At 38.9% G+C, this 27,978-nt stretch overlaps 3 protein-coding genes and 1 pseudogene across 30 annotated transcripts in view; 2 read left to right on the forward strand and 2 right to left on the reverse strand.

Annotated features, from left to right (window-relative positions):
- On the forward strand, positions 1 to 27,039 carry LOC126632166 (aminopeptidase M1-like). 3 transcript variants are annotated; one of them, XM_050302413.1, is made up of 19 exons: positions 1 to 315; positions 690 to 835; positions 945 to 1,047; positions 1,391 to 1,580; positions 1,666 to 1,759; positions 3,002 to 3,155; positions 3,278 to 3,382; positions 3,460 to 3,576; positions 3,790 to 3,903; positions 4,017 to 4,199; positions 4,366 to 4,684; positions 4,762 to 4,883; positions 4,961 to 5,058; positions 5,186 to 5,363; positions 5,450 to 5,564; positions 5,648 to 5,715; positions 5,825 to 5,899; positions 6,018 to 6,095; positions 6,202 to 6,541. In XM_050302413.1, the coding sequence occupies exons 1-19, from the start codon at positions 100 to 102 to the stop codon at positions 6,385 to 6,387; spliced, it is 2,661 nt and encodes an 886-aa protein (XP_050158370.1). In that variant the 5' UTR covers positions 1 to 99; the 3' UTR covers positions 6,388 to 6,541. The 3 variants fall into 3 exon arrangements, with proteins under 3 accessions (XP_050158370.1, XP_050158369.1, XP_050158368.1); XM_050302412.1 differs by lacking the exon at positions 6,202 to 6,541 and adding an exon at positions 26,730 to 27,039 and having other exon boundaries at positions 10 to 314; positions 680 to 835; positions 6,018 to 6,094; XM_050302411.1 differs by having other exon boundaries at positions 11 to 314; positions 680 to 835.
- LOC126632179 (uncharacterized) lies at positions 7,368 to 9,299 on the reverse strand (annotated as a pseudogene).
- The window catches only part of LOC126632169 (pentatricopeptide repeat-containing protein At3g06920-like), a 69,201-nt gene continuing 50,107 nt past the window's right edge, over positions 8,885 to 27,978 (reverse strand). For 5 of the 24 annotated variants that reach the window (XM_050302443.1, XM_050302439.1, XM_050302425.1 and 2 more), the window contains 2 exons: positions 12,141 to 12,214; positions 8,885 to 11,981 (listed from right to left, as the gene is read on the reverse strand). In XM_050302443.1, coding sequence (XP_050158400.1) covers positions 9,349 to 11,981; positions 12,141 to 12,159 — 2,652 coding nt within the window. In that variant the 5' untranslated portion in view covers positions 12,160 to 12,214 and the 3' untranslated portion in view covers positions 8,885 to 9,348. Of the gene's footprint in view, positions 11,982 to 12,140; positions 12,215 to 12,944; positions 13,131 to 13,449; positions 13,531 to 15,208; positions 15,346 to 27,978 lie in introns of those variants that run through there. The other 19 variants (XM_050302444.1, XM_050302438.1, XM_050302437.1 and 16 more) reach the window with 16 other exon arrangements.
- On the forward strand, positions 19,183 to 26,887 carry LOC126632174 (uncharacterized). 3 transcript variants are annotated; one of them, XR_007626594.1, is made up of 15 exons: positions 19,183 to 19,636; positions 19,964 to 20,147; positions 20,266 to 20,334; positions 20,426 to 20,524; positions 20,919 to 20,998; positions 21,088 to 21,922; positions 22,412 to 23,091; positions 23,430 to 23,514; positions 23,639 to 23,690; positions 23,805 to 23,854; positions 24,042 to 24,089; positions 24,192 to 24,386; positions 24,466 to 24,506; positions 24,917 to 25,027; positions 26,749 to 26,887. XR_007626594.1 is itself a non-coding variant. In XM_050302447.1 (13 exons), the coding sequence occupies exons 1-12, from the start codon at positions 19,380 to 19,382 to the stop codon at positions 24,366 to 24,368; spliced, it is 2,616 nt and encodes an 871-aa protein (XP_050158404.1). In that variant the 5' UTR covers positions 19,183 to 19,379; the 3' UTR covers positions 24,369 to 24,386; positions 24,466 to 24,861. The 3 variants fall into 3 exon arrangements, 1 of the variants encoding a protein (XP_050158404.1); XR_007626593.1 differs by lacking the exon at positions 26,749 to 26,887 and having other exon boundaries at positions 24,917 to 25,307; XM_050302447.1 differs by lacking the exons at positions 24,917 to 25,027; positions 26,749 to 26,887 and having other exon boundaries at positions 24,466 to 24,861.

A 27,978-nucleotide genomic window follows, 5' to 3' on the forward strand; every position in this document is an offset into this window, starting at 1 on the left:
AAAATGGCGACAACTGATGAGTCCCACTCGCACACTTTCCCAATCTGAACTCGAAAAACTCTCGCGCAGCTCGCAAGTATCACACTCGTCGTCGCTACTATGGAGCAGTTCAAAGGCCAGCCCCGGCTTCCGAAATTCGCCGTCCCGAAACGCTACGACGTAAGGCTGAAGCCGGACCTCGCCGCCTGCAAATTCGGCGGCTCCGTCGACATCGACCTGGATATCGTCGCCGATACCAAATTCGTCGTCCTCAACGCCACCGAGCTCTTCGTCAATGCCGGCTCTGTCTCTTTCGCTCACGGAGGCTCGTCCAAGGTAATCGATGCGCATTTGCTTTTCAAATTTGTAGAACTGACTGAAAAAAGAAGTAGAATGGAGAGTGAGGTGTTTGGCTGATGAAAATTTTCATTCTTTTTATGTTGATTTGTTAATTAATACTCGATTAGTAAGTCTAAGTTCAATTAATCAATCGTTGATTAGTTTTAATTTTGGTTTGATTACTGCTCTGTTCATGATTTGTGGGCAAGTGAATGGATTGGAATTGATAAGATGATTGTAACGTTGTCGACTTTACTGCCTTGTTTGGCTGCACGGATAACGTAGGAAATGGAAAGATTATTTGGAATTCATTTAGTGCGTTGTTTGGCTACTTGTGTCTTTACTGAATGAGTAAATGAATGTTTGAGCAGGTTTTCAAGCCTTCGAAGGCCGAGACGTTCGAAGAGGATGGAATTTTGGTTTTGGAGTTTGTAGAGATGCTTCCGATTGGGTCTGGAGTTTTGGTTATTGAATTTGAAGGAATTTTGAATGACAAGATGAAGGGTTTCTACAGAAGGTAGTTTTTGAATGCAGGAACTTTTGCGGAGTCCATCTTCGATTGTTCGTTCAGTATTATCATGTTTCAATGGTATAGATATGTCTAAGATTTGATTTGTTTCGTGCAGTACATATGAGCACAACTGTGAGAAGAAAAATATGGCAGTTACACAGTTTGAACCCGTTGATGCCAGGCGGTGCTTTCCGTGTTGGGATGAACCTGCTTGCAAGGTTATTCTCTCTCTCTCTCTCTCTCTCTCTCTCTCTCTCTCTCTCTCTCTCTCTCTCTCTCTCTCTCTCTCTCTCTCTCTCTCTCTCTCACACACATACACACACACAAGCGCGCGCACACACGCACACACGCACACAGTTGACTTAAGATATTGATTTTCATCAGTATCAAGTGATTTTGTTTACACCATTCTGGATATACATTGTTATAAATGCATTTTTGAGACTAGGAAAAAAGAGATCTGTTGTTTATGGTGGTAGTATAGATGAGAAATCAATCTTCCCGTTCTGGTTAAATTGTTCAAATATAGAGTTTATGACTTGCTGGCTATTTGGTTGGCAGGCTACATTCAAGATTACACTTGATGGTGTTCCGTCTGAACTAGTAGCCCTTTCTAACATGCCAATTCAAGAAGAAAAATTGAATGGACATCAGAACACAGTTTCATATGTGGAAACACCAATTATGTCTACATATTTGGTGGCCATTGTTGTCGGATTGTTTGATTACGTTGAAGATCATACTTCTGATGGTAAACTCCTACACTATGGCCTTAGTTTCATGTGTATGTCAGTGCAACCTTTTTCTTGATGATGTCCCATTTCATGTTGTTACAGGGGTCAAAGTGCGGGTATATTGTCAAGTTGGTAAGGCAGACCAAGGGAAGTTTGCTTTGCACGTTGCTGTCAAGACACTTGAATTGTACACAGAGTATGTGTAAAAGTTACTAATCATTCATATTCAAGTTGGCAATTGCACTTGATGCATGTTATGGACTAATGTAGCAGTTTCTCAAGATTTTTTTTCCCTTTTCATTATAGAGATAAAAAAAGGATTTGCCATGGTCTTTATAGATTTGGAAAAAGCGTAAGATAGGGTCCCAAGAAAAATTGTTTGGAGGATTCTAGAGAAGAAAAAGTAGAGTAGCATATATCTAAGCAATAAAGGATATGGATGATGGAGCAAGAACTTCAGTAAGAACTCATGAAGGACAAAATGAAAGCTTTCCCATAACCATAGGGTTACACCAAGGCTCATCTTTAAGTCCTTACCTTTTTGTGTTGGTAATGGACAAGCTTACGGGACATATTCAAGATGATATCACTTGGTGTATGCTTTGCTTAACCTTTGGCGGGAAATTTAGGAATCTAAAGGTCTTCGTCTAAGGTCAAAGATAGAGTATAAGGATTGCAAGTTCAGTGAAAATGGGGGTCCAGATGAGATAGGGTGAGGATTGGAAATCAGGAAGTACCAAAGAGTGAACGCTTTTGTTATCTTGGATCTATCTTGCAAAATAATGGAGAATTAAATGGAGATCTCCACCATAGAGTACGAGTTGGACAGATGAAGTGGAAGAGTGCATTGGATGTGTTGTGCGATCGTCGTATGCCACTAAAGCTCAAGGGAAAATGTTATAGGACGACAATATGGCCAACAATGCTTTATGGCACGGAGTGTTGGGCTGTCAAAAAGCAACACGTGCAAAAAATGAGTAGTGAAGATGAGAATGCTTCATTGGATGTGTTGACACACAAGGAATGATATGAGTAAGAACGAGGATATCTGAGGTAAAGTAGCAGTGGCCGCAATTAAAGATAAGATGAGAGAAAATCGTTTAAAATGGTTTGGACACGTGAACCGAAGATAAAAGAAACTTTAAGAAACTTTAAGAAATGATATGTTGTACTTGGAGCTAATGGAAGATGACTATGAGATGGAGCTTCAAGGCAAAATGGGTGGAGGAAGGCCTAGAAAGACTTGGAAAGAAACTTTAAGAAAAGATATATTGTACTTGGAGCTAACGGAAGACTTGTCGCAAAACCGAGCGTAGTGGCATTCTAGGATTCATTAGCCGACCCCACTTAGTGGGATAGGGATAAGGCTTGGTTGTTGTTGTACTTATGCTGCATTACATTCCATTTAATATGAAATCATTGATGATCAGTTCTGCAGATACTTTGCTGTGCCATACCCGTTGCCCAAATTGGATATGGTTGCAATACCTGATTTTGCTTTCGGCGCCATGGAGAACTATGGTTTAGTTACATACCGAGAAACAGCTTTGCTTTTTGATGAACAACATTCAGCAGCTGCCAACAAGCAAAGGGTAAAATGCGCATCCTGAATGTCACTGCTTTCAGAATTATCTTGGTTAATATGGTAGGGAGGTATAGTTTAGTTTTAGCACTCAATGACACGTTTAATCATTTTCTTTGGTTTTGGTAAAAGGTTGCGACTGTCGTGGCACATGAATTGGCACACCAGTGGTTTGGCAATCTTGTAACAATGGAATGGTGGACGCATTTATGGCTGAATGAGGGATTTGCAACATGGGTATAACTTCATATCATTGTTATACTTGTTAGTTTCCATGCTTTTGTACTTATAAAGAAGTGTTTTAATGTCATTAGGTGAGCTATTTAGCTACTGATAGCTTATTCCCAGAGTGGAAAATATGGACTCAGTTTCTTGATGAAGTCACTGATGGTCTTAAGCTGGATGGGCTTGAAGAATCTCACCCCATTGAGGTACTTATTCGTGCACTTGGTCTTTCCTGGGTTTCATTTTAATTTTAATTTCCTAAAGTTTGCTGTTTCCTGGCATCGAATCTGGATCATCTGCACAGAAGGCTTTAAATAGTAATATTCACCACTATAGTTTTCAAGGCGTTATTAATGGAGAGTATTAGTGTATATAAGTCTCTCTGGTATATTATGTTTTAATCTGTTCTTTTTGGCCAGGTGGAGATCAATCATGCTGCTGAGATTGATGAAGTATTTGATGCGATAAGTTATAAAAAAGGTGCTACTGTTATTCGGATGCTACAAAGCTATCTAGGTGCTGAAGTCTTCCAGGTATGTCCTTTGATTTGTCAACTAGTGTGCTTGAAGGTTGAAGGAACTATCTTATTTTCTATGATATAAAAAAGTTAGAGAGTTAAGTGCATGCTACTTTTTAATGCATCCAGAGGTCACTTGCTTCATATATCAAAAAGCATGCTTACTCAAATGCAAAGACAGAAGATTTGTGGGCTGCCCTTGAGGAGGGATCTGGTGAACCTGTAAACAAACTAATGAATTCATGGACACAGCAGAAGGGTTACCCGGTTATTTCTGTCAAAGTCAAAGATCAGAAATTGGAGTTTGATCAGGTTTCCTTATGTTTGCTTCTTTCAAAGTTGTTTGGTTATCAAATGAAATTCTGAAAGATCATCTCGAGCTCTAATGCAGTACAAGCTGTTAAGTCATTTGTTTAGGTTTTATTCCACGGTACAAGGACACGAACAAAGATCTAATAAGTAAATTAATGTATGGCAGACACAATTCTACTCAAGCGGTTCCCAAGGTGATGGGCAATGGATTGTGCCGATCACATTATCCTGTGGCTCGTATGATGTACGCAAGAATTTCCTACTACAAGCGAAGTCTGAAACTCTTGACATAAAGGAATTTCTGGGTTGCTCAGTAGGAAAGGCTGGATGTGGAGGCACAAGCAACAAAGACAATGCTTTATGCAGTTGGATAAAAGTCAATGTGGATCAGACTGGTTTTTACAGAGTGAAATATGAGGATGAACTTGCAGCTGCACTTAGAAACGCTATCGAAAAGAAGCAATTGTCTGAAACTGACAGATTTGGTAATCATCATTTCGTACACGTGCTTGTTTATCTCTTTGATAGTAAAAGTTTTCACCAATTTTTTTTCCTTTCACAGGCATTTTGGATGATTCCTTTGCCCTATCAATGGCTCGCAAACAGTCTTTTGCTTCAGTGCTTACCTTGTTGAGTGCATACAGAGAGGAACTTGACTATATCGTGCTGTCAAATTTGATTACTGTAATGATCGCCCCTGCTTTGTGTTTATGTTGCTGCATTGATGACCTTGGCCTGATTCTGGTCCTCATGTTTCACAGATAAGTTATAATCTGGCAAGAATTGCAGCCGATGCTGTACCCGGACTACTGGATCACATTAAACAATTCTTTATTGGACTTTTCCAGTATTCTGCAGAGTAAGTTTGTTCTTTTCTTAACAACTCAAATGCCTATGTAGATAAACTATCAGGACACAAGATTTGCTTCTGTCTTTTTCTTTAATTTTGTTCAAAGTTTATCATTTATGATGGAATTTCTTTACAGGAGGCTTGGTTGGCAGCCTAAACCGGGCGAAAGCCATTTAGATGCAATGTTGAGAGGAGAAATTTTGACTGCACTTGCTGTTTTTGGTCATGACCTGACGTTAGATGAAGCAAGTAGGCGTTTTCATGCCTTTATAGAAGACAGAAACACGCCCCTCCTTCCCCCAGACATTAGAAAGGTTGCTTTGACGTAAATCATTAATTACACATATGTAATTAAACTTTTAAGTTCAACGTTGATGTTAATTATGGACTACCGTTGCAGGCGGCATATGTGGCTGTAATGCAAAGAACAAGCGTATCTGACCGATCAGGCTATGAATCTCTTGTTAGACTCTACAGAGAGAGTGATCTAAGCCAGGAGAAAACCCGCATTCTAGGTAAATATAAGTAATTAGTAAAATAATGCTGAACATATGAGGCTGTTAGATTATAGCAGTAATCGATGTGTCTGTGCCTGTAGGTTCTTTAGCGTCTTGTCCCGATCCCAATATTACACTGGAAGTTCTCCAGTTTATATTGACTCCTGAGGTATTTCAGATTTTCTCTCTTAATTGGAGGTTGAAGTTTTACTTACTAGTAATAGTTTTGAGAATCTTAAAGCTTGATGATATACTGCCTTTAATGCCTGTCTACGTAGGTTCGCAGTCAGGATGCTGTATTTGGACTTGCTGTTAGTAATGAAGGTCGGGAAACAGCTTGGACGTGGATGAAGGTATCTCTCACTAGTTTATGACATACTACGAAATGTTCCCACTTTCGTGGATTTTATCTTTCTTATCCCACTTTCGTTACTATGATTCATTTTTCCATTTGGATTATCCGAAACACAGAATAACTGGGAGCACATCTCAAAGACCTGGGGGTCTGGATTTCTAATTACTCGCTTTGTCAGTGCAATTGTTTCACCGGTTCGTTCTTTCTTTCTCTAGAAACTTTCGTTCTTATGCTCGAGGTCTGTTGTTGTGCAACTTAGATTTCTAATACCTTGTTATTTCCTTCTACCTTTCTCTGCAGTTTGCTTCATTTGACAAGGTTAAGGAAGTAGACGAGTTCTTCAAAGCGCATCCCAACCCGAAGATAACTAGAACAGTGAAGCAGAGCATTGAGCGGGTGCAAATCAACGCCAAATGGGTTCAGAGTGTTCAGTGCGAGAGAAACCTTGCCGATGTCGCAACGGAGTTGGCATACCGGAAATACTAGGATTCCATGTTTGGCTGCTTCTGTTTTTTAACGGAGATGATGTCTGGGACTGGATTTCCAAACTTATGTAACTTGAACTTGCCAAAACAAAGAATAAAGAGACATAAATAATTGCACTAGTATTCTCTCATGAAAAATGCAACCATTACTCGAATCTCCTGTGATCTTTTATAAGATGGGGACTGATAACACCACGGAACGTTGTTATGGTCACAAAAACAAGTTACTCCGCATGATTGCCGTATGTTTTCTGAACCGAATATAATGTACACAATTTATGTAGAATCTAAAATTCGGAAAACGTAAAGTTGGGTCATGCATTATGGTGAATATTCATGCTATCAGGGTTGCAAAAATATCGAGATTGAAGAAGTTGAGACAGCGTTGCCCTCTCTGGTTGAACAAGAGTGAAGTGCTTAGACTTTTTTCCTCTTTCAGAGTTCTTCCGCCAATCAGGGTTGCTTTTGGTTTCAGAGTTGTGTCACATTCCTGATATTACGATGGCTTGGGTCTGCTGATCTCAAGTGAAGGTCTCCTCGTGGTTTTGGTAACATGCAAGGGAAGCGTTGAATAACCCCGTTGTAGGAAAATATAGTGAAATGCAGTTATAGAGATTTTCGTATTTCTGTCTCGTGATATTTCTCTTGTTTCAAATGAATAGGAAATAGTTCAAATGTAGGAATCCATGCATTCGGTCGTACTGAGAGACAATATATTTCTCTTGTTTCGATATTTGTTGAAATTATTTGCTGGCTTTTATCGCGGCACGTTCTAATGGCAGACACACCAGAACCCAGCTGAAAATTTCTTTACGTCTTTGAGTCGCCCTGTATATAACCGCCCGCTTGCTTTCCTGTGCGCATGGGGATGGCACGCCGGCTCAGAAAGAGATCTAAACCCTAAAGATATGACAGTGACAGTAGATTTCAAAGATACTTGCATTGCTGGTACATTACCACCGTTCTGCAACTCTTTCGCTATTTCTGATATTATCAAGAACGAAAATTTTATTAAACGAAGAAATTCATCAACATAAAATTACGTAAAAACAGCTTTTAGACGAAGCTGGAAGATGTAAATTCATAGCACTCTCAAACTCTAACTGCAGCTAAAAGGCTACCAGCAGAATCACAAACCAAACTAGCACTCCCACTATAGCTTCTGCTACCAGCAAAACCCAACCCCTAATCCATCGTCTTCTTCTAATTTTTCTACTGAGAAGAAGTAATTTTGACCATGGACTGAGCATGAATTGTTGACAAATTAGACTGACAAAAGTTTTAGCCAAATCTGCTGCTTCTCCGGCTGCTCCTCATCATTTTCCCGCAACTTCTCTTCATTCTCCCGCAGCTGCTTCTCTCGCCTCAGGCAGCCGAATTCAACAAATCTGCACCCATTTTCACCAAAGAAACCAGCCCATAATCCTTCATTCCTTCAAGCCCCTGAAAATCGGTACCAAAATCCCATTTTCGGTAACAAGGTTAACAAGAAAAATGGCATGTCCAACGTCAAAACTCAAGAGAACATTTTGGTTTCATAGTATATACCATCTTGGCGACACAAGATGCGATGGCAATGGCAGCTTTGGCTCTGACTCTAGGGTTGCCATGGGAAGCGTAAGCTCGGAGCTTCTGAAGCAGAGGAAGAGGGGTCAAGGACTGCACCATTGAGCTTAGTGCCCTGTCTGCTTCTTCACACACAAAACGTTTGTCTTGAGATGCCTTGAGCAGCAATTGCAGCAGCTGTGAACCCATTGAACAATCCAAGCCGTTCATTAGAACATAAAAAAATGAAAATGAAATTGTTGTCAAACGATCCCTAAATTCAAGAAAACAAGAAAAGTTTGGGTACACACCAATTGGCCAAATGCATTAGAGGCTCAAGTAAACCATCACCAAAGGCGATGAAGACGTCGGAAGAAGCCATAATCGAGGTCTTGATTAAGGCACTTCTCGGATTCTTCATTGCCTTCACCAGCACCACTACAACATTCTCTCTGTACAAACAAAAATGACGTCGTTTTAGTGGACTTGTTACAGCAGAGAATCGAATGTTGGAACTAAGAAGAAAAGCACTCACAGAGTAGGAGCCAGAAGAGCAGAGTGGTGGATTGCAAAATGCCTAACATTGTTCAGAGACTCACACACCTTCACCCAATCCTTTGATTCCAATCCCTCACTCAAGCTCTGAAATTTCAAATAAATTACTTTAATACACAGGTGAAGGGAGTCGAATTCGCGTGCCAGGGACATCCAATGAGATAGAGAATTACCTGGATCTTGAGATCTGCGTCCTGCATCCACAAGTATCTAGTCAAATGCAAGTACCTGTGGAACTTGAAAAATTATGAGAAGGGATACGTATGAGTTGCAAATAGAACACTTGCTGCACAAGATCCTTACATGAATGTTTGTTTTGAGAATTCAGAATCACCGAAATCGAAAATCTGCCAGAAGCACATCAACAAGAAAAATGGAAAAGAAAAAAAGCCAATATCTGCCAGAAAAAAATGCATATTTCACCCAGCTATTGTGCATATCATGCATGCACGTCATTCACCCAGCTTTTGTTTACCTTACTATGTACAAGTACAACACAGTAGAATCCAATATTTTAAAAGTTACAACCCGAACATTCAATTCATCAAAACATTTTATCAAATGTGAATCAGAGGAATAACATGTTGGCATGCTCCCTAAAGTCATGACTCTTTTTGCAGATACATGTACAGAATTTCAGTAACTCCATTTGAAGTCATGAAGCTATTACCTCCACAGAGTGCCTTCAATCCTGTTAAGAAATTGATGGGACGAAGACCCTTCAGGAAAAAAAATCTCTTGTTGCCCAATATTTGCTCCATCAGCGTGAATGGATGAGAAGGCACCTTGTGTCAGTTGTGTGTCACCACTCATTGAGTACGACACATCTAAATCCCTCCAGTAAATTGCATGACACACGATTTTACCATGATCTTGATGCATGCTGAGACTTTGCAGTTTCTCGAAGAACAGCACCAACAATTCCTGCCTGCTCAAGGCATTCAGCCTTGTGCAAGGCATCCAACAGAACAACACATGTCTTGGAATGAATATTACAACCTTTCCGCCGAGTTTCCTCAAAAAGTGTATACGCGTCCATTGCCCTTTCTGCATTGCTCAACCCTTCTATCATAGCATTATAACAAGCAGAATCGGGAATGCCACCACTGGCCTTAAACTTCTCAAAAAGCCCACTAGCATCCCTTATGTTCCCAGCCCTTGTAAGTCCAGAGATCATGGTAGTGTAGGTGATTGTATTAGGGTTTAACCCTTGTTTCTTCATCTCTTGCCAGTATACAAAAGCCTTATTGAATTTTCTAACCCTACAAAGACCATTTATGAGAATGCTATACGTTACATGGTTGGGTGTACATTTCATATCTTTCATCGATTGAAAGCAGACAATTGCTTCATCAATTTCACCAGCTTTCACAAGTCCATCAAGCAAGCTATTATATGTGTAAACGTTAGGTGACAAACCTTTCTGCATCAACTCTTCCATGATTAGATATGCTTCATCTATTCTACCTACCTTCCCAAACCCATCAACAAGACTACTATAAATGATTACATTCAGTTCTACTCCTTTTGACTTAGCTTCTTCAAAAAGCATGTATGCTTCATCAAGCCTGTCAATCTTGGCAAGACCATCAATGACAGAACCATAAGTAACGACGGTGGGTTGGTGACCCTTAGTTTTCATTTCCTCCAGAAGCTGGTATGCTTTATTCACCTTTCCCCTTTTGCAGAATCCATCAATGATGGCGTTGTAAGCACGGGTGTCCAATACACAGCCTTGATCTTTCATCGCATAGTATAATTCATATGTTTGATGTGCAAAGCCTGCTTTTACAAGGCCATGAATTAAGATTGAATAACTCCGCACATCCGGAATGAATCCTTGAGTCTTAATCTCCTCAAACAAAGATCTACCTTTTTCAATTTCACCGGCCTTTAAAACACAATCCATATAGGTATTAAGAAGCATGAGATCAGGAGAACAGCCCCTACGCTGCATTTCTTTGTATATTTTGTGACCATCCTCCTTCCTGCCACATTTGAAGAAGTTCCTGATGAGGGATGTGTATACAATGGCATTTGGAGTCTGATCAGCGTCCAGCATCTTTTCATAAAGCCTATAGGCATCATCTACTCTTCCTTGTTTTCCCAAGCCATCTATAAGAGAACAAAATGTAACTGCATCTGGTGTGCAGACTTTGTGATCCATTCCTTCAAATATAGAACAAGCATCATCAAGTTTTTGAGCTTTACAGAGTCGATCAATCATTATGTTTACAGTCATAACATTAGGATATAAGCCAGCTTCTTTCATGGCATCCCGAACCTGCAGAGCATCCTTGAGGTTACCAGCCTTACAAAGCATGTCTATTAGAATGTTATAAGTTGGAAGATTGGGAGCTGCATCTTTCTTCATCTCATCAAAAACCCTTAATGCTTCTACTGCTCGTCTCTTCTTCCCTAGGCAGGTGAGAACACAGTTATATGCAATCACACTCGGAATGCACCCCCTTCTTCTTTGCCTCTCAAACAAGCTGTATGCTTCCTCAAACCTTCCAGCAGAGCCATAGCCCATGATCATGGTGTTATACGCATACACACAAGGTACTTTCCTATGTCTGTCCATCTCCTCAAATAGCTCCACTGCTTCGTCTAGTCTCGCAGCTTGGCAGAGAACTCCTATCATGCTAGTATATGTCACATCATCAGGCACCAAGCCATGCATTCTCATTTCATGAAAGAATTTCCAGGCCATATCCACCTTACCGACCTTGCCAAAGCAATCTATACAGACATTATAAAGGACAACATCTGCACTAAAAGAGTTGCTCTTCATCTCATCCAACAAGGAGAGGGCAGCATCAACTCGTCCTTCCTTGGCAAATACACGAATAATGGTTGTAAATAAATGCACAGTAACTTCATAACCTAGCTCCTGCATTTGATGAAAGAGAGTCAACATGAGATCAGATTCAGGAACTGTAGACAAAGCCCCAATAAGAGTTGTATAGGCTGAAAATGCTGGGCGGAATTTGAATTTCCTCATTGTTTGCAGTAGATTGAAACCATCTTTCAGCTTCTGTGACCTCATACAGCTCACAACTAACTCAATACATGTGGTATTAAATGGGCCAATTCCTGCTACACTCATTTCTTCCAGGACCTGTTCCAAATAATTAAGATTTCTACTCCTGGCCATGACCATGAGAAGTGAATTGTATGCTTCGGGACAGTGTGCTTGGTCCGTTTGTTTCTCACACCACCGAAAATAATTAAGTGCTAAACTGACATCTTTCAACCTCCTTAAAACTCCAATAACTGATTCTGATTGAGGTGTTTTGTCAAGCGCCGATAGAGCATTCTCAAGAGTGGGTCCCCAAGGACCACACTCCAAGACTCGGCACACATCATCAACTACTTGTCTCACATCAATCAAAGACACAACTTTCTCTTCAGACAGAGGCTCATTTGACAAGGATGAAAACCTTTTGGAAAATGTGTAAATGTTCAAATGAAAGCCACGTCGTATCCCTGCAACTGCAACAAGGAAAAAGATCAAGCAAACAGTAATAACTGACGAACATCATTTAAGCCAAAGAGACTTGTGAATATATTATCTATCTGATCAATGTATATACCAAAGTCCAAAAAACTTCACTCAATCGAGAATAAACAATCTATGCGAGTCAAGATTACCTTGTTGTCTTAGGAGCATCTTGACAAATGCATGCCCAATCTAACACCGTGTATGCTCTTTGCCTTCCAAATATCTAATTCAATAAGTTTAAGACATAACCCATGTCAGAAAACCGCTACTTAAACATCACACAGCGTAAGCTAAGTTGTGTAAACATTGGGACATAAATAGTAAACACCAAAAGCGCAATCCAGTAAGCAAATAAAAACAACATCTGCCGATAGTAAACACCAAAAGCGCAATCCAGTAAGCAAAGAACGTCCCACGCTTCCTAAAATTTTAACGTGCAAACCCATATGAATGCTTAGGAACTAGGAACCAATGATCTATATTTGAGATTTTGCATGCATTTTTCAAATTTGATGAGAAAGCATGAGAAAATTGGAATTAATTCATTGGTGAGGGCCGAGCTTTGATTGCGGAAACGCGAAATTCCGAACATTTCAGAGTACAAAATAGCACGCAATCAACCGAAGAACAAATTCTGACAGATGTAGAGTTCAGAAAAATTCATAGAAAATAGGGCAGATGTAGACTTGATAACCCAGTTGCTAGTTGACGGAATTTTCAATTTTTAACAGATGTAGAGTTCAGAAAAATTCATAGAAAATAGGGCAGGAACACAGAGCATAACTTTCAATGTTTTCAACTGTAGGGCAGGAACATACAAATATCAACAAGTAAAAACAACAAATTTTCTTCAAGAATAAGTTCGCATTGTATGATATAAATCTCCAGTACAAGCGGTCAAAAAAGAAGACACACAGCATAATAGACACATTTGACAAAAGTGTAATCCTCACTATAATGGTGATCTGTTAGACAACTACCAAACCAAGTTTGCAGGAGAATTCTTGAAGAAGACGATGAAACGGCGTCGTAGAGGGGTGTGCTGAATCGCAAGAGACGAGGGAACGGCGCATGACAAATCAGAAGCACAGTTCACAGATCAGAAGCAGCGCAGAGCTTTATAAGAAATTATCCTTTACCTAAACCCTATGATAAATCAGTAGCAGACCTTCTAAAAAAAAAGAATAGAGAAGTAATCAAACTTCTCTCTCAATTTTTCTTGTTTCCTCCACAAACCCTAATTTTTTTCCCCAATTAATTTTTTCCCAATTAATTTTTTCCACAAACCATATCACCTTCCCCAATTAATTTTTTCCCCACCCTCCATCCCCAATTTTTTTCCCGACACCCATACCCTCATCCCTTTGCTCTTCCCACCCCTCTTTCCCTCTCAATCTCCCATCCCCAAATTTAAAAATCCAAACAGATAAATAACAAAATTTTACAAGAGAAGCTTACCAAAGGAAGGACGCCGAGCCGGAGAAACCTGGAGAACGAGAGAGATCGCTGGTTTTCTGGTTCACGTATTGCGAGAGTCTGCTGAAGGCAAGAGGAAAGGAGGGCAATTTTGGGTTATTGAAAAATTCATTAAACGCACCATTATTCACCCGTGTTTTAAAAAATAAGCTGGTTTTTGGAAGCTGCTATTTGCAGCTTCAGGTTTTGGGCTTATTTTCACCCCAAACTTTGAAATAAAGTTGATTTTGAAAGTTTACCAAACATAAAAAATCCTCCCGGTTTTTTTTCATACCAGCTTTTTTTTTAATCACCTCAATCCCAAACTGCACCTAAATCCTTTTTTTTTACCACATGAGCTATCTTCCAACTACCCTATCACCACGAAGACTATTAATCCAATTAAGTCTCTCTTTTTTTTTTTTGTATATACTCCATAATTTGTTAACCACAACACGTGCTTTATACGCCCCATATCTATCTTTTTTTAATTAAAATTTATCTTAACACATCACACTTATTTTCTAATACTACCCTCGCACTCCATACTCTTTGTCAATTATGGATTTTAAAGTTTGGTTTTCTATATATTTTGGGGTTCTTGTCAATTAGGGATCACTAGAAAGTGATGCCCGCGCATTGCTGGGGGATTAGAAATTGTATGGATAATTATATTTGAAAAACTACCAAAGTTAAATTTAGTAACTTTCCAGCAGTATATAAATGTGAGCTAATAAATGTATATCTAAGTTTCTAGATGTGTTTAAATTGAAACTAATAGATCCATAACTTAGGTTTCAAAATGCACTATAGCATTGATTAATCTGAACAGAAGCACCTCAGGAAAGCAAACAATTTTATTTCCTTTAGGAATATCATTGTTTTGTTACTTTACAAAGTGAATTTGTTCAAAAAGATTGAAAGTAAGTGGGCTTCAACTTTGAAATCCTACAGCATGAGTAGATTAAAGAATCAGTTTCTCCAATTATATTCAACACCACTAAACCACGCCATGACATTATCTTGTAAGGAGCAAAAAAGAAATCTATACAAACAATTAGAAAGAATATAATTGTAAATACAAAGTTACGTGATTTAATGGTTAAAAACTATGAAAACCACGTAGATGTTAAGAAATAAAAAGTATATGGAAACTGAGGACTTACTTGAGCTGAGAGTTCAGATAATGTTTTAAGAGTGATAAAAGTTTTGTTAGATTGAGGTGGTTGTAATGAGATATTTTTAAAAACTCCTTCAAATACATAATGCTAACTGGCAAGATATGCATCAATTTGGTTAACCAACACAGACAAGTAAAACTGAACCAGCAGCTTTGATGCTGTTCTTGATTTTTTTTCTCTTCTCCATTTGGCTTCCCTAACTTCAAATCTTCACATCTTTTTCATTCGGTTATCGTTTTCGACAAATATTATATCAAAATCTAAGCCTCATTAACTACGAAAATTGTGCAAAAGGTTAAGAAAATGTGAAATTCCCCCTATTCGTATTTTAGATAATATCCCAACTGATTTGAAAAGACTTTAACATTAGTGACTTTATATTCTTTTCTCCATCTTCTATGCAAGCAAACAGAGGAAGTTGGAACAAAACATTAAATAATACAAAAAAGAAAACATGCTTCTCACATCTGCTTCAGGATGCAAAGTGAGCATAAACCTCAGGAGAAAAACGCAAGAGAGAGATTTCTTGGTAAACAAACGAAATTAAACAACCAGTTTCAAATCGAGAACAAAAGTCTTACCACGCAAAGCAAATATGGAGATCGGAGTCGTAGAAGACGCGGGGGCAATAGCAGAAACCGTGTTGGAGAAAGAAGAGGGAAAGCCTGCGAATTTAGGGATTTGGAAGTGTGTCGAACTGAGGACGCACGCACGAACGAAAAAAGAGAGAGGGGCAAAACGGCCAATTCACCATACAACCCCACTAAAACTAAAAAACCATGAAGAGAATGAGGGGCAAAATCGGGTGGACACTGTTAGTGAACAGTGGTTTTCCACGGGGTTTTAGTAGAGAATAATTTTCCTTTCTTGCAGCGCAGTTACATAACGATGTGATATCCACACATCCTATTATACTTCTCACATATTTTTTTATTTTTGGCCGTTGAATCATATGAATTGAAGAAGATCAACGGACAAAAACTATCAAGGGATATGTGAGAAGTAAAATAGGATGTATGAATAGCACACCCTTTGCATAATACCTTGAATTTTTCAAATCCTTTTCAATCACATGGTAAGCAAGGTTGTTGGAAATAAGATGATTGATGAGTTCCTTCATCTTTCGACTGGTTGGTTTGAGAGTCCATCAGGATGATTGCATAAGTGTCATTAGGTGCAGAACATTAGGTTTCTCATCCACCGTATTTGCTTCCTTTGGTTTCATCTACAGTAACACAATTCAATAATTGTTACTAAGTTTGATGTGGTTGAATTGCCTCATGATAATATCATTTTTCTTAATGTTTGCGTATTTTCTCTTTTAAAGTCTTATTAGGCTTAAATAGTCATTTTGTAAAGGATTTTTATCACAAATGGTCTTTAAGATTGATCAAACTCATCATTTAGGTTCCTCACTTTCAAAATCAATCAATGTCGTCTCTGACATTCAGTACCGCACATCAATTTGGTCATTCCATTAAGATTCGTCACCTATTCTGTTAGTTTGTATGTGGAATCCATAAATCTAATGAAACGTTAACACATGAATTACACAAAATAAGGATTTTTATGGCAAATGGTCCTTGACATTTATCGAACTCCTCATTTTGGTCCTTGAGTTACAAAAATCAATAAATTTGATCATTGACTTTCAATACCACACGTCAATTTAATGATTTCGTTAAAGTTCCGTCAATATTTTTTGTCCCGCTAATTCAATCATCTGGCGTCACGTGAATTAACTATAATAAACTTTTTTTTTTTTAAGATTTAAAACTAAAAGTAAAATAAGAAACTAAAAACCAAAATTAAAAGAAAAGGAAGGCACCATGGCATCACTAAAGTACTTGGGCCCGACAACTCACCCCTCATTCTATGTAGTTAGTTATAATCCTATCAAATTTGATTTGAATTTGGATTTAATTTTATCGAATTTAGATTGAGTTTTTTTTTTCTTTCAATTGGGATGCAAGAAATGACAGTGTAAAATACTCATTCATTGGTTCACTCTTAAAAAATAGTTTATTATAGTTAATCTAAGTGGAGCCATATAATTGGATTAGTGAGACCATATCAGCACACAAACAAAAAATATTAATGAAATTTTTAAGGAATGACTAAATTGATGTGCGGTAGTGAAAGTCAGGGACCAAATTTATTGATTTTTGAAACTCAGGGACCAAAATGAGGAGTTTGATCAATGTCAAAGACCATTTGCGATAAAAACCTTATTTTGTGTAATACATGTGTCACAATTTCATTGAATTTGTGGGTACCACATACAAACTAACAAAATAGTTGACAGAATCTTAACGGAATGACCAAATTGAAGTGGAGTAGTGAATGTGAAGGATGACGTTGATTGATTTTGAAAGTAAGGAACCAAAATGATGAGTTTGATCAATCTAAATGACCATTTATGATAAAAACTCTTCTATAAAAAAGGTATGTAAGTTATTTAATATAGATTTTCAAGGTTTTTTTTTGTTGGTTAATAGAAAATTTCATTACAATAAAAACTAGTACAAGACCCAAAGGGTGCGTTTGGTACGCAGACGGAACGGAACGGAACGGGACGGGACGGGACGGAACGGGACGGAACGGGACGGGACGGGACGGAACGAAGGTGTAATTTTTGAAAAAGACATGGGGTATATTTGTCTTAAAATGGTAAAATATTGCGTTCCACAAACGTGGAACAAACCCGTTCCAGGGGGGAGGTGGAACGCAAAAACACTCAAAATCTGTCCCGTGGAACAGCCCGTTCCACCCATTTTTGGCGCACCAAACGCGGGACGGAACGCCTCGTCCCGTTCCGTCCCGTCCCGTCCCACGTACCAAACGCACAAAGGAACTTGATAAACAACAACAGATAAAGTAAAATGCCCAAGCAAAGTGAGAGCAGTAACCCAAGATACAACGAGAAGCCCTTACAAACTTAGGCTGGTAGGCTGCGTTAACAAACAACAAAAAACCCTAGTCTCGAGCAACATAAACTAGACCACCACAACCGTCACATCTTCGGAGAAAGCCAAACTTTGAACCAAGAGAATAGACAACATATCCAATTCCCCTTCACAAACCCCTAGAAATGTAAACAAACAAAGTATCATACAAATAGAGAGTGAGGCTAAGGGGTATGTAAAATACCCAACACTTGACCTTGATGGGGATCCAGCATGCTGGTTGGAGGATAGAAAGTGAAGGAGGGTAGTGGATCTATAATCCAATTTCAGATCGGAGCTTGCCGATCCGAGTACATGGTGGGAAAGGGATGAAGTATCACTAAGGAGAGGAAGGAAATAAAATTAAAAGATAGAAAGCTGTAAAAGTAGGCGAAAAATGCTGAATAAGGGGCATGAGCCCAAATATGAGACAAGCTCAAGGGATAGTTGAGATCTGACTCCATGGAAACTGAGATAAACTCAGGGAAAAATTGGGAATAAAAACGAAGGAAAGAGATTGGAAATGGAAGAGAAATATGAGGTGGATGCAGGGAAGGGGATGGGGCAGAAGAGATGAGATAGGAGGAAAAAGATGGAAAAGGCAGAGGGGAGATGAGGGAATGAGGAAAAAAAGAGTAGTGGGCTGCCGCCTACCCCGAGCAAAAGCAAAGGGCGGCGGCTAAGCTTGAAGCTGGGGATGGAGCTTGTGGATCTGGGTTTTTAAAGAGAGAAACAAAGAGAGAGAGCCGCTGAATGACCCATGGTGTTGTATTTGATTTTCAAAGCGTTTATTCAACAATATGTGGAGTGCTAATAAAATATAAGTATTTTGGTGATAGCTTGGATGACCGTGAGACAGCCACGAAACAACCCACCATCTACAATGGTGGGTTGCTTTGGTTTAAGCTTGGACGATACGTACCATTAAAGCCTTACCTTTTTTTATTAGGCATTTGGTTTTAGCTTCATAAAAAAAAAAGAACCAGATAGCAAAGCAAAGATGGACAAATCTTTAAACGACAACATTTTGTATTATAAGAAATATGACATATCATCATATTCCTCACTGAATTGTCGTCACTGACTCTGCATCTAAAGCGAATTCAAAATTTTGATGAATATATAAACCTAACCGGTAGTGTCTAACATACCGACTAATTATTATTCACCAAATTTGGGCTGGACTACAGCATAACCAATCCTATACATAACTCCTTGTAACTAATACTTCAAGTGCTTTTGAAAACTAAATTTTTTTTCCTTAAAAACGCTTTGAATTATGTTAACACGTCTAAACGAGTCATAGCATAAAGCTTTGTGAAAGAAAAAAGATATGTTAGCACAAGTTTAGTTCAACATGATTGATTTTCATCGTAGGTCATCATTGTTGAAAAAATTGTTGGAAAGGCCCACAAGTTTAATCATGTTCACCTTAGGTTATCATTTTCACCATATGTTAGCACGAGTTTAATCAAAATTCAGAAGTGGATGGTATGTTACTATATTGACAGTCACATTAAAATAGGAGTGTGTGTGTAGGTGTGGAATTGCCAAAAATATCTTCCACGTGGTGTTTGTGCAATATACTGAAAGAAAAATATACGAAGATGGTTCGGGGCGAGCTAAACGGGTCAATTCAAGCGGATCCGACCCACGCCCATCCATGTCGCGTTTCTCGTGTACACCAAGTAACAACGGCAGCGCATCAACAAACTCTGTCTCTCTGATGCCTAACACCGTTCTCTCACTCCCATCGACACTCTCATAGGCTTCGCAATCGGAAAAATCCAGTGGTGCTGCGGCTCACATGGACCCGCAATACCCGACCAAGCCGGCACGGTCGCACGGGCCGCAGATGAAAATGACGATTCAGCCCTCGCAGCACTCCGACAACGACCGGTCCAGCGGCGAGCTGCGCGCGCTGGATTGCAACCTCACAGCCCTCTGCGACCACATACAGACGGAGGGCTTCAATTCCGGTGCCTTCTCCGATATGGTCGTCCACGCCACGGGCTCCACCTACCATCTCCACCGCCTCATTCTCTCCCGCAGCCCCTACTTCAGGTCCGTTGTCCCAAATTCCCCAAACCCCTTTTGTCAATTTACCAAAATGCAACTTGAATTCGCCCCCTCGCGCGGCTTCATCGGCGTTGTTGGATGATGTTGAATTGATAATTATGGGGTTTTATTGTTAATTTGAATAGTTATGTGGATGTATGTATATACGGAGAGTACCTAGTTAGCATTTGCACGATTAAGCTTAAGCTTGGCAATGGGGAGTTGATGAAATTACTTTTGTTTTCGATAATGCACGCGTAATTATGAAGCAATTAGGTGCTTACTAATCACCTTGTGCAATCTTCATATGCTGGACTGTAATGTGTCTGGCAGGAACATGCTTCATGGACCTTGGAAAGAAGCCAGTGCCCCCGTTTTAACCTTACATATTGACGATAAGAATGTTAACGGAGAAGCAATTGCAATGGCTTTGGCGTATCTATACGGTCACCACCCCAAGCTTAATGATAACAATGCATTTCGTGTTTTGGCTGCCGCTTCTTTTCTTGACCTTCAGGTATCATTTTCTCGTTTTGATGTCTTCTTTTACTTTGCGTGACTATTTTCTTTTCCACTCTAGAAGTCCCATCCCTTTATGTGCATTTAGGTTACGGCTTGATGTTCTTTTGATGCAGGATTTATGTGCAATATGCACAGACTTCATTATATCTGAATTATGGACTTCAAACTTCTTAGCCAATCAGGTTCGAAATGCTTGTGCCGCTTCTTTGTTTATGTATGACCCACATGCTACCATTTTCTTTTGTAATTGAGAATGTCTACTTGTGCTTTTAGGTGTTCGCGGAGAGCCAAGATTATGGCCTACATGGAGAACGAGTAAGAAATGCTTGCTGGGGCTACCTTTGTCAAAGTGGTTCCATGGAGTTGAAAGAGGTAAAAGATGGTGTGCTTATTTTGTAGTAATCACTTGTGGGTTTTGCGCACATTTTCTTCTTCCTTCTATTTTCCTTTGAGATCATATAACATGACAACATGAGAAAAGATGAGAGAGAAGGACAAAACAGTGGATGCCGAAGGAACATATTTGTATTTCTTTGTAATATTAGCATACTTAACCTTGCCCAGTCTAGAAAAATATGGCTTAAGCTCTGTTATTTTATTTAATTATGATAGCATAGCTCAATTTTTTCTTCTCTCTTGGATCTATCCATTGTCAATGACTCAGTATATTTGATTTTATAAGGATTAAGTATATTTTAAGGTTTTTCAGTTTTGTTAATGCAAACCTACTGCTACATATTCTATTTCCTGACATGGTCATGGACAGGTGCTTCCAAAACTTTCAGCTCAAACCCTGCTTGCATTACTGACCTCTGATGAGCTCTGGGTACCCAGTGAAGAGAAACGGTAAGGAGCATTGACGGCCTCTAACTCGGGTTTATTAATCACAGCTTGAGTTCCTTTTGATGTGTTCTTTATTTTTCCTTTGTGGAAAGGTTTGAGCTGGCATTCTATGCATTCCTTGCAAAAGGTGCTCAAAGCAAACAGGAAGACTATGATCATGGAAGTTCCAGTTCTGAGGCAGGAACGGATACTCCATCTGATTCTTCTAACGCAAAGGGAAAGAATCTGATTGATAGATTCGCTAACAAAAGGTTGGAGTCTGAAGTCGGGCGCTTAACTCTAAAAGATGATGTAGAGGGCCATAATACTGCTCGTAGTCTTTTGATAGAGCTTGCAGACTGTGTGGTTGATTTCCAAACAGGAGTTTCAAATTCCAAACAGCAAGTCCAACAAGTTGCGGACCCTCAATCCAATTTGGAGCCAGGATACAACTGCAGCATGGGTGGTCCTTCATCATTAAAAAATTCACTATCAGAAATAGATGTGATGAGAACCTCATGTTATGCTGAAATGCCAGTTGGTGTTGGAGCAAGTAGACTGGGGGCGAATGGAGTGGCTATGGAAGGGCCATCTGATGAAGGATCATGCTTTCACTTAAATAACAACAGTTGGTTTGCCAGGGACCAGTCAAGGCAATGCTCTTCAATGAACTCTTCCACTCGTGAGCTCATGCCAAATGATTGGGGAAGATGTGGCATGCCTCCTCTTTCATGGGGTGGCAGGGTTGTAGGGAGAAGACAGGTTAAAGGTTATGCTAAAGGGAACTTTGGGGTTGGTGGGGAGGAATATGATGCATTTGTTAATATATTTGAAGGCGGATCTCTTTTATACTGCAACATGTCTTTTGAGGCACTTTTGAATGTACGAAAGCAACTTGAGGAACTGGGGTTCCCCTGCAAAGCTGTAAACGATGGTCTTTGGCTGCAGGTTTCTTTCTATATCTGTTTTCTTTTTAATTCCATCTTTCTTTTGCTATACAAGTGTGGGGGAAATGAAAGAGCAATCATTACAGTTACTTTGGTTAATGTTTTGGTTGTGCACACAAACAAGGTGCATCTAGTTTTTATAGCAATTTTGATTGGTATGCAATTTATATGTCTTACATGGTATCCCTATTAACTGGTATAGTTAACCATTTGGAAAAATATCTTATAAACCATAGTGCTGATAAATTGATTCAGTCGATGAAACTATTTTTACAGGCCCTGGCAGGCTGACTGCAAGGGCTCTCTGCCCACCTCTCACCATGAGAAAGCTAGGCATCTCTTTCTTCCATACACACATTGTTGCCCGCGGTTATGCTTTTGAAGAGATGTCTTATTTGTTTATTTGTGTGTTTAAATATCAAAATGTCGCAAAGAAACCCTATCTGTTTATTTTTTTACTAACTTAATTGTTTGGTGTGCAATCATGTAGATGCTTTTAAGCCAGAGAGTCCAAGAAGTTGGTGCTGATACGTGCAAAAATTGCTGTCTTACAAGTATAGCGTGCAGTTGCAGACAGCAATTTTCATTCTCACAAGGAGTTACTACTGGATACTACATGCAAGAGCATAATCAGAATAATTCTCCTGGTGTATATGTTGCTGAGTCTGCCCCAGGTGAAGGAAATGGTCTCTTTAGGCCTGTACGTGTGCATGTCAGGGGTCCTATTGATGGGCTTGCTGGTATCGGACGCGGAACTACATTTGTACCAGCAACTGCCTGGCCTCCAACTCGGTTTGTCTTTTCCCGTGTGCCATTTGGCATGGGCAACAGAAATTGCCAGCAGTCTCTTGCTAATGATGATTCAGAGGCTAGAGCTGACCATAATGGGGACCTGTCTGGAGATGGATTAACAGCTTTAGTTGGGCTAAGCCAAGGAGGGAACAATGTAGCTAATGCTCATGGGGAGCAAACAGAGAGAGGCTATGAGATGGATATGCAAAGCAGAATGGCTGGAACGTCCATGTCAGTGCCAAGTACTAGTGGTGTACCCATTCAGATGGTAGAGTCGTCAGACCATGCACTTGGGATTGAGTGGGATAATGCAAGCAGTTCTTCCATCTCATTGGATATGAAAACACCTTTAAGTCACTTCCCTCCTTTCCGCTTTGGGTATGTGAGCTCTTTCCATACTCCTTTCCACCTGCGCTTTAGCTTTTGAACTCTCTTTGGAAAATAAGAATCATACATTCTTTTTAGGATGCTGTCCTATGATCTACTAGCTCAGAGGTCTCCTTTACAAATTGATTACCTAATTATACAAGTGCTTTTGCACATCCACTTATGCAAGTCCTTTCTGCTTGGGACTGGATTTTGTGTGTGTGAGGATGGTTGAGTTCGAATTTGCTCAAGTCTGAATGTCATTAACAATATTATAATGTGGATGTAATGATTGATCATCATGCTTAATTGTCTATCCTACTAATTACAAGTCGCCCTTTTTTTTACAGGGTGCAATTTGAGGATGTGCACAGGCTTAGTGATGGCCAAGTGAAGCACTCTTCAGAAGTCTTTTATGCTGGTTCTTTATGGAAGGTGTTTGAGTACAAACTTATTGTTCTTTTCAATATAAGATTTACATATGTGGTGATGCTTTTCCGATTTCCGATTTCCAATTTCCATGCTCTCAGACAGATGGGTTTTCTGTTCCAATTTATAGGTTAGCGTTCAGGCTTTTAATGATGAAGATCCTCAAGGACGTCGAACACTTGGTACTGTTCCTGGCTTAATGATATATACCTTGGAAGCATGTTGTTTTGCTTTCCTGAATTATATTTTAAATTTGTTGCTTAAGCTGAATGCATATCATATATTTGTTATTTCAGGATTATTTATTCACCGACGTAAGGCAGAGATTACTGATTCATTCAGAAGGGTTAGCCAGCCTTCCCTTTGATTGTTTGAGCATGATTGGGTTATTTTAGTTATGGAGAAGAATGCTTCTTATCTTCATATTTAAAGGATCACCCTTTTTCACTGTGTTTTGCTGACGAGTATGTTTTGTCAGCATTTGTGACTCATATAGTTGTTAATTGATACTGTACGGTTTATGCCCAACACAGGTGCAGATGTATGTTGATTCTCGTGAAAAGGTTACAGCCCGCTATCAGGTAACATTCCAAAGTGACCAAACATTGTCAGCTTAGCCCATTTTCATGTTACGCCAGAACCTTGTATATTGAATCCGTGCTTCATATACCTGTATGATGCAGTTAATTTGCCCATCAAAGAGGGAAGTCATGGTGTTTGGGAGTTTCAAGCAGACAGGCACGCTTTTACCGAAAGCTCCCAAGGGCTGGGGATGGCGATCGGCTCTGCTGTTTGACGAGCTTGCTGATCTTCTCCAAAGCGGGACCCTAAGAGTGGCTGCTGTTGTACAGCTTGTATGAATAATGAATTATACAGAGGTAGTTTCGGTGGTAAATTTATCTGGAACATGATGGTAACTATCCTCCTTGCTGACACAGATATTTTCTTATTTTTCAGATAAAAGCCACAACCGAATAAGTTGGCTTTCGACATACGAGGTGACAATTGGACCGTGTTGACAAGTAGTTGTCTTTTGTTTATTTAAGGATTCTCTTGCGAAGAAATACTGTATTGAGGGAAAGAAAGAGGGAAATGTTTACACACCATTTTTCTCCATTTGCATCCTCTGTTTGGTTTTGTTCGTTGATTTTCTGTATTCGTTTGATCAAACAGTCGGTAACAGGCGTGGGGTGTGCATGTGGAGAAAAATGGTGTGTTAAAGTCATCTCCCATGAAAAATCGTCTTTGTATTATTTTTCGAATGTTTGAGTAAACAATGCGTGCAGTGGATTTGGTTAAGCTCGCACCTCAACTGCTATGCTAGCTAGTCAAATATTTACCCATATCGTCGTATGTGTGGTGTTGCCCTAAGTGGACTATGTAATGTATTTTATCTGCTGGCTTACAGGTGGGCATTTGAGACATCTTTCGATCTTTGCTACGTGCTTATACTCGCGCTGCGCTTCGAGAACAGCGAAGGCTTACAATCTTTACGTTCACTGATGCAAAAAGGGTACTGGTGAGTTCTGTAGCATTCGATGTTTGTTTTAGTAGCAGTCTTGTTCGGCTGCTAGAAGTCTATGCAAACCTATGGCTATATCTATTGAGCAACATTCAACCAAATTTCTCGTCTCACCTTTCTCGTCTTCTTTCACATGAGGAACAGGGTAAGTCTTCAATATTTCGAGGTTTTCGGACTACTGGGTAGCACGATTTTATATCAATTAGATTGACAAGCAAAAATATTTGTCAAAAATAATATTTCTCCAATTCAATCATGACTGTTCATTTTTGTAGTACTACTAGTTTTGACTACAAGGAAACATTGTTTTCCTTGCATATATTGAGATACATGCCTCGTGTTTCGACAAAAAAAAAAAAAAACATCTTGTGTCCTTGAAAATAATAGATAAAATTAGGCTCAAATGTTTGAATGGTCCTTTGCGTTTTAGAACTCTTTTGGATGTGTTTTTAAAATGACTGAAAGCATTTTTAGTGAAAATGTTTTTGGAATCAATTCTTAGTAAAAATGCAATTAAATTATGGAAAAACATTTTAAGTGTTTTTGGAACAAAAAAAACATTTTCTCTAAAATAATTTTCAATCATTTTAAAACCAAATCCAAACGAGTCCTTAGTCATTGGGTCAATTTAGTCCTTGTGTTTTCAACTTGACTAATTTGGTCTTTGTGTTTATTTCTACTAGCCAATTAAGGACATTTTTATCTAATTTCTGTAAAAAAAAAAAATTGTATAAATTATTATAAACTTATTTATAAAATAATTTACTTGATTTAAAATATCTAAAATTAAAAAATTAAAAGAAAATTTATTCTCCTCCCAACTCCCGACCTCCTCCCTAACGTTACCCCCTCTCTTTTCTATATCACAACCTTAATCATTTTTTCAGATTGGAAGTTTTATCTTTTATATGTTTTATTTCTCAAATCATTTTTCTGTAAAGAGAAAAGGTAATTATATTTCTTATAATTTTTTTTATGAATTTTTTAACAGAGATGAAATGAAATGTCATTAATTGGCTAACAGAGACAAACACGATGACTAAATTACCCAAATCTAAAACATGGAGACTAAATTGACCATATGACTATAACACATTGATCATTTTGACATTCAAGCCAAAAAATTATGTTTATCACATTAAGAAAGTCACAACGAAAGTAGTTAAAACCTTATGCATAGTAATGGGTCAATCGTTTTTTTTTTTTTTTTTTTTTGCATAAAAAAATCGTTTTTTTTTCCCTTAATGCATAGCTTATTTGGAAATATTTATAAAATAGCTGAAAGCGTTTTTAGTGGAAATATTTTTAAAATCAATTATAACTAAAAATATAAGTGGATATTTGAAAAGCACTTTAAATGATTCATGCAAAAAATACATATTTAATGATTCTTCTGAATCAATTTCACAAAAAACTTTTCAATTATTTTAAAAATAATTAAAATATTATCAATCTACTAAAAAAAAATAAAAAATAAAAAAGTAATTCTACCAAACCGCGAAAGCCCAAGCGTTTCTTAAAAAAACGCACACGAGCAAAATTGGGAAATGCAGATCCCAACTCGAACTGCGTCAAAATTAAAATTGTTTCACCAGTTCGTTCTTTCTTTCTCTAGAAACTTTCGTTCTTATGCTCGAGGTCTGTTGTTGTGCAACTTAGATTTCTAATACCTTGTTATTTCCTTCTACCTTCCTCTGCTGTTTGCCTCATTTGACAAGGTTAAGGAAGTAGATGAGTTCTTCAAAGCGCATCCCAACCCGAAGATAACTAGAACAGTGACGCAGAGCATTGAGCGGGTGCAAATCAACGCCAAATGGGTTCAGAGTGTTCAGTGCGAGAGAAAACTCGCCGATGTCGCAACGGAGTTGGCATACCGGAAATACTAGGATTCCATGTTTGGCTGCTTCTGTTTTTTTAACGAAGATTATGTCTGGGACTGGATTTCCAAACTAATGTAACTTGAACTTGCCAAAACAAAGAATAAAGAGACATAAATAATTGCACTAGTATTCTCTCATGAAAAATGCAACCATTACTTGAATCTCCTGTGATCTTTTATAAGATGGGGACTGATAACACCACGGAACGCACTTACGGTCACAAAAACAAGTTACTCCGCTTGATTGCCGTATGTTTGTTTGAATCAAATACCTTTCTTTGTCATCTATGGTCTGTCTTTTTTGGAAGAAGATTGTCTATTATCTATTGTCTATCCCGCCAAACAATATTTCTACTCTAAACTACACTAAGAGAGGAGAGAGAGTTTGAACTTGGAATATGAGTGTAGATAATTATCTCAAAAGAATCGACTATAGATGATTGGATGGTGTATTGGTAATTTTCATTTACAAGGCCCGTTAATAAGAGGTCTAGCACAGTCAACACTTTCCCCTTCCTTCCGAAACGACCCAATATCTACCCAAGAAATATATAAACCGGCCCAAAACACCTCATTAGAGAGTGAAAAACTCGACCTTCGCCCCTCCCCTCTGAACCGGTTTGCAAGACATGGGGATCATCACCGATTCACATAACAAGAAGAAACCTTCTTCTTCTTCCACTTCTCCCTGTGCAAAACTTAGAGACGCCTACCACAATTGCTTCATCAGGTCCTTTCAGCACAAAATTAGTTTCCATTGTTGCCCTTAAACCCTAATCTCACTCCCCCCTCTCTCTCTCTCTCTCTCTCTCTCTCTCTCTCTCTCTCTCTCCTCTCTCTCTAAAATCCATTTTTCGTTTTCTGAAAAGGGTATAATGGGTATTGTATTTGTGTGCAGGTGGTACACAGAGAAGTTTGTGAAGGGGCCAATGAGACAAGGAGGATTGCGTTTCAGAATGACAGAAATACAAGGCCTGCCTCGCCGTGCGTTTCCAAATCTTACCCTTCTCCTAAATGCTCATCCAAATCACAATTAATAATTTTATAATAAATATTTTGCTTATTTTAT

The sequence above is a fragment of the Malus sylvestris genome, chromosome 8, assembly GCF_916048215.2.
Source record: "Malus sylvestris chromosome 8, drMalSylv7.2, whole genome shotgun sequence".
NCBI classification, from domain to species: Eukaryota; Viridiplantae; Streptophyta; class Magnoliopsida; order Rosales; family Rosaceae; genus Malus; species Malus sylvestris.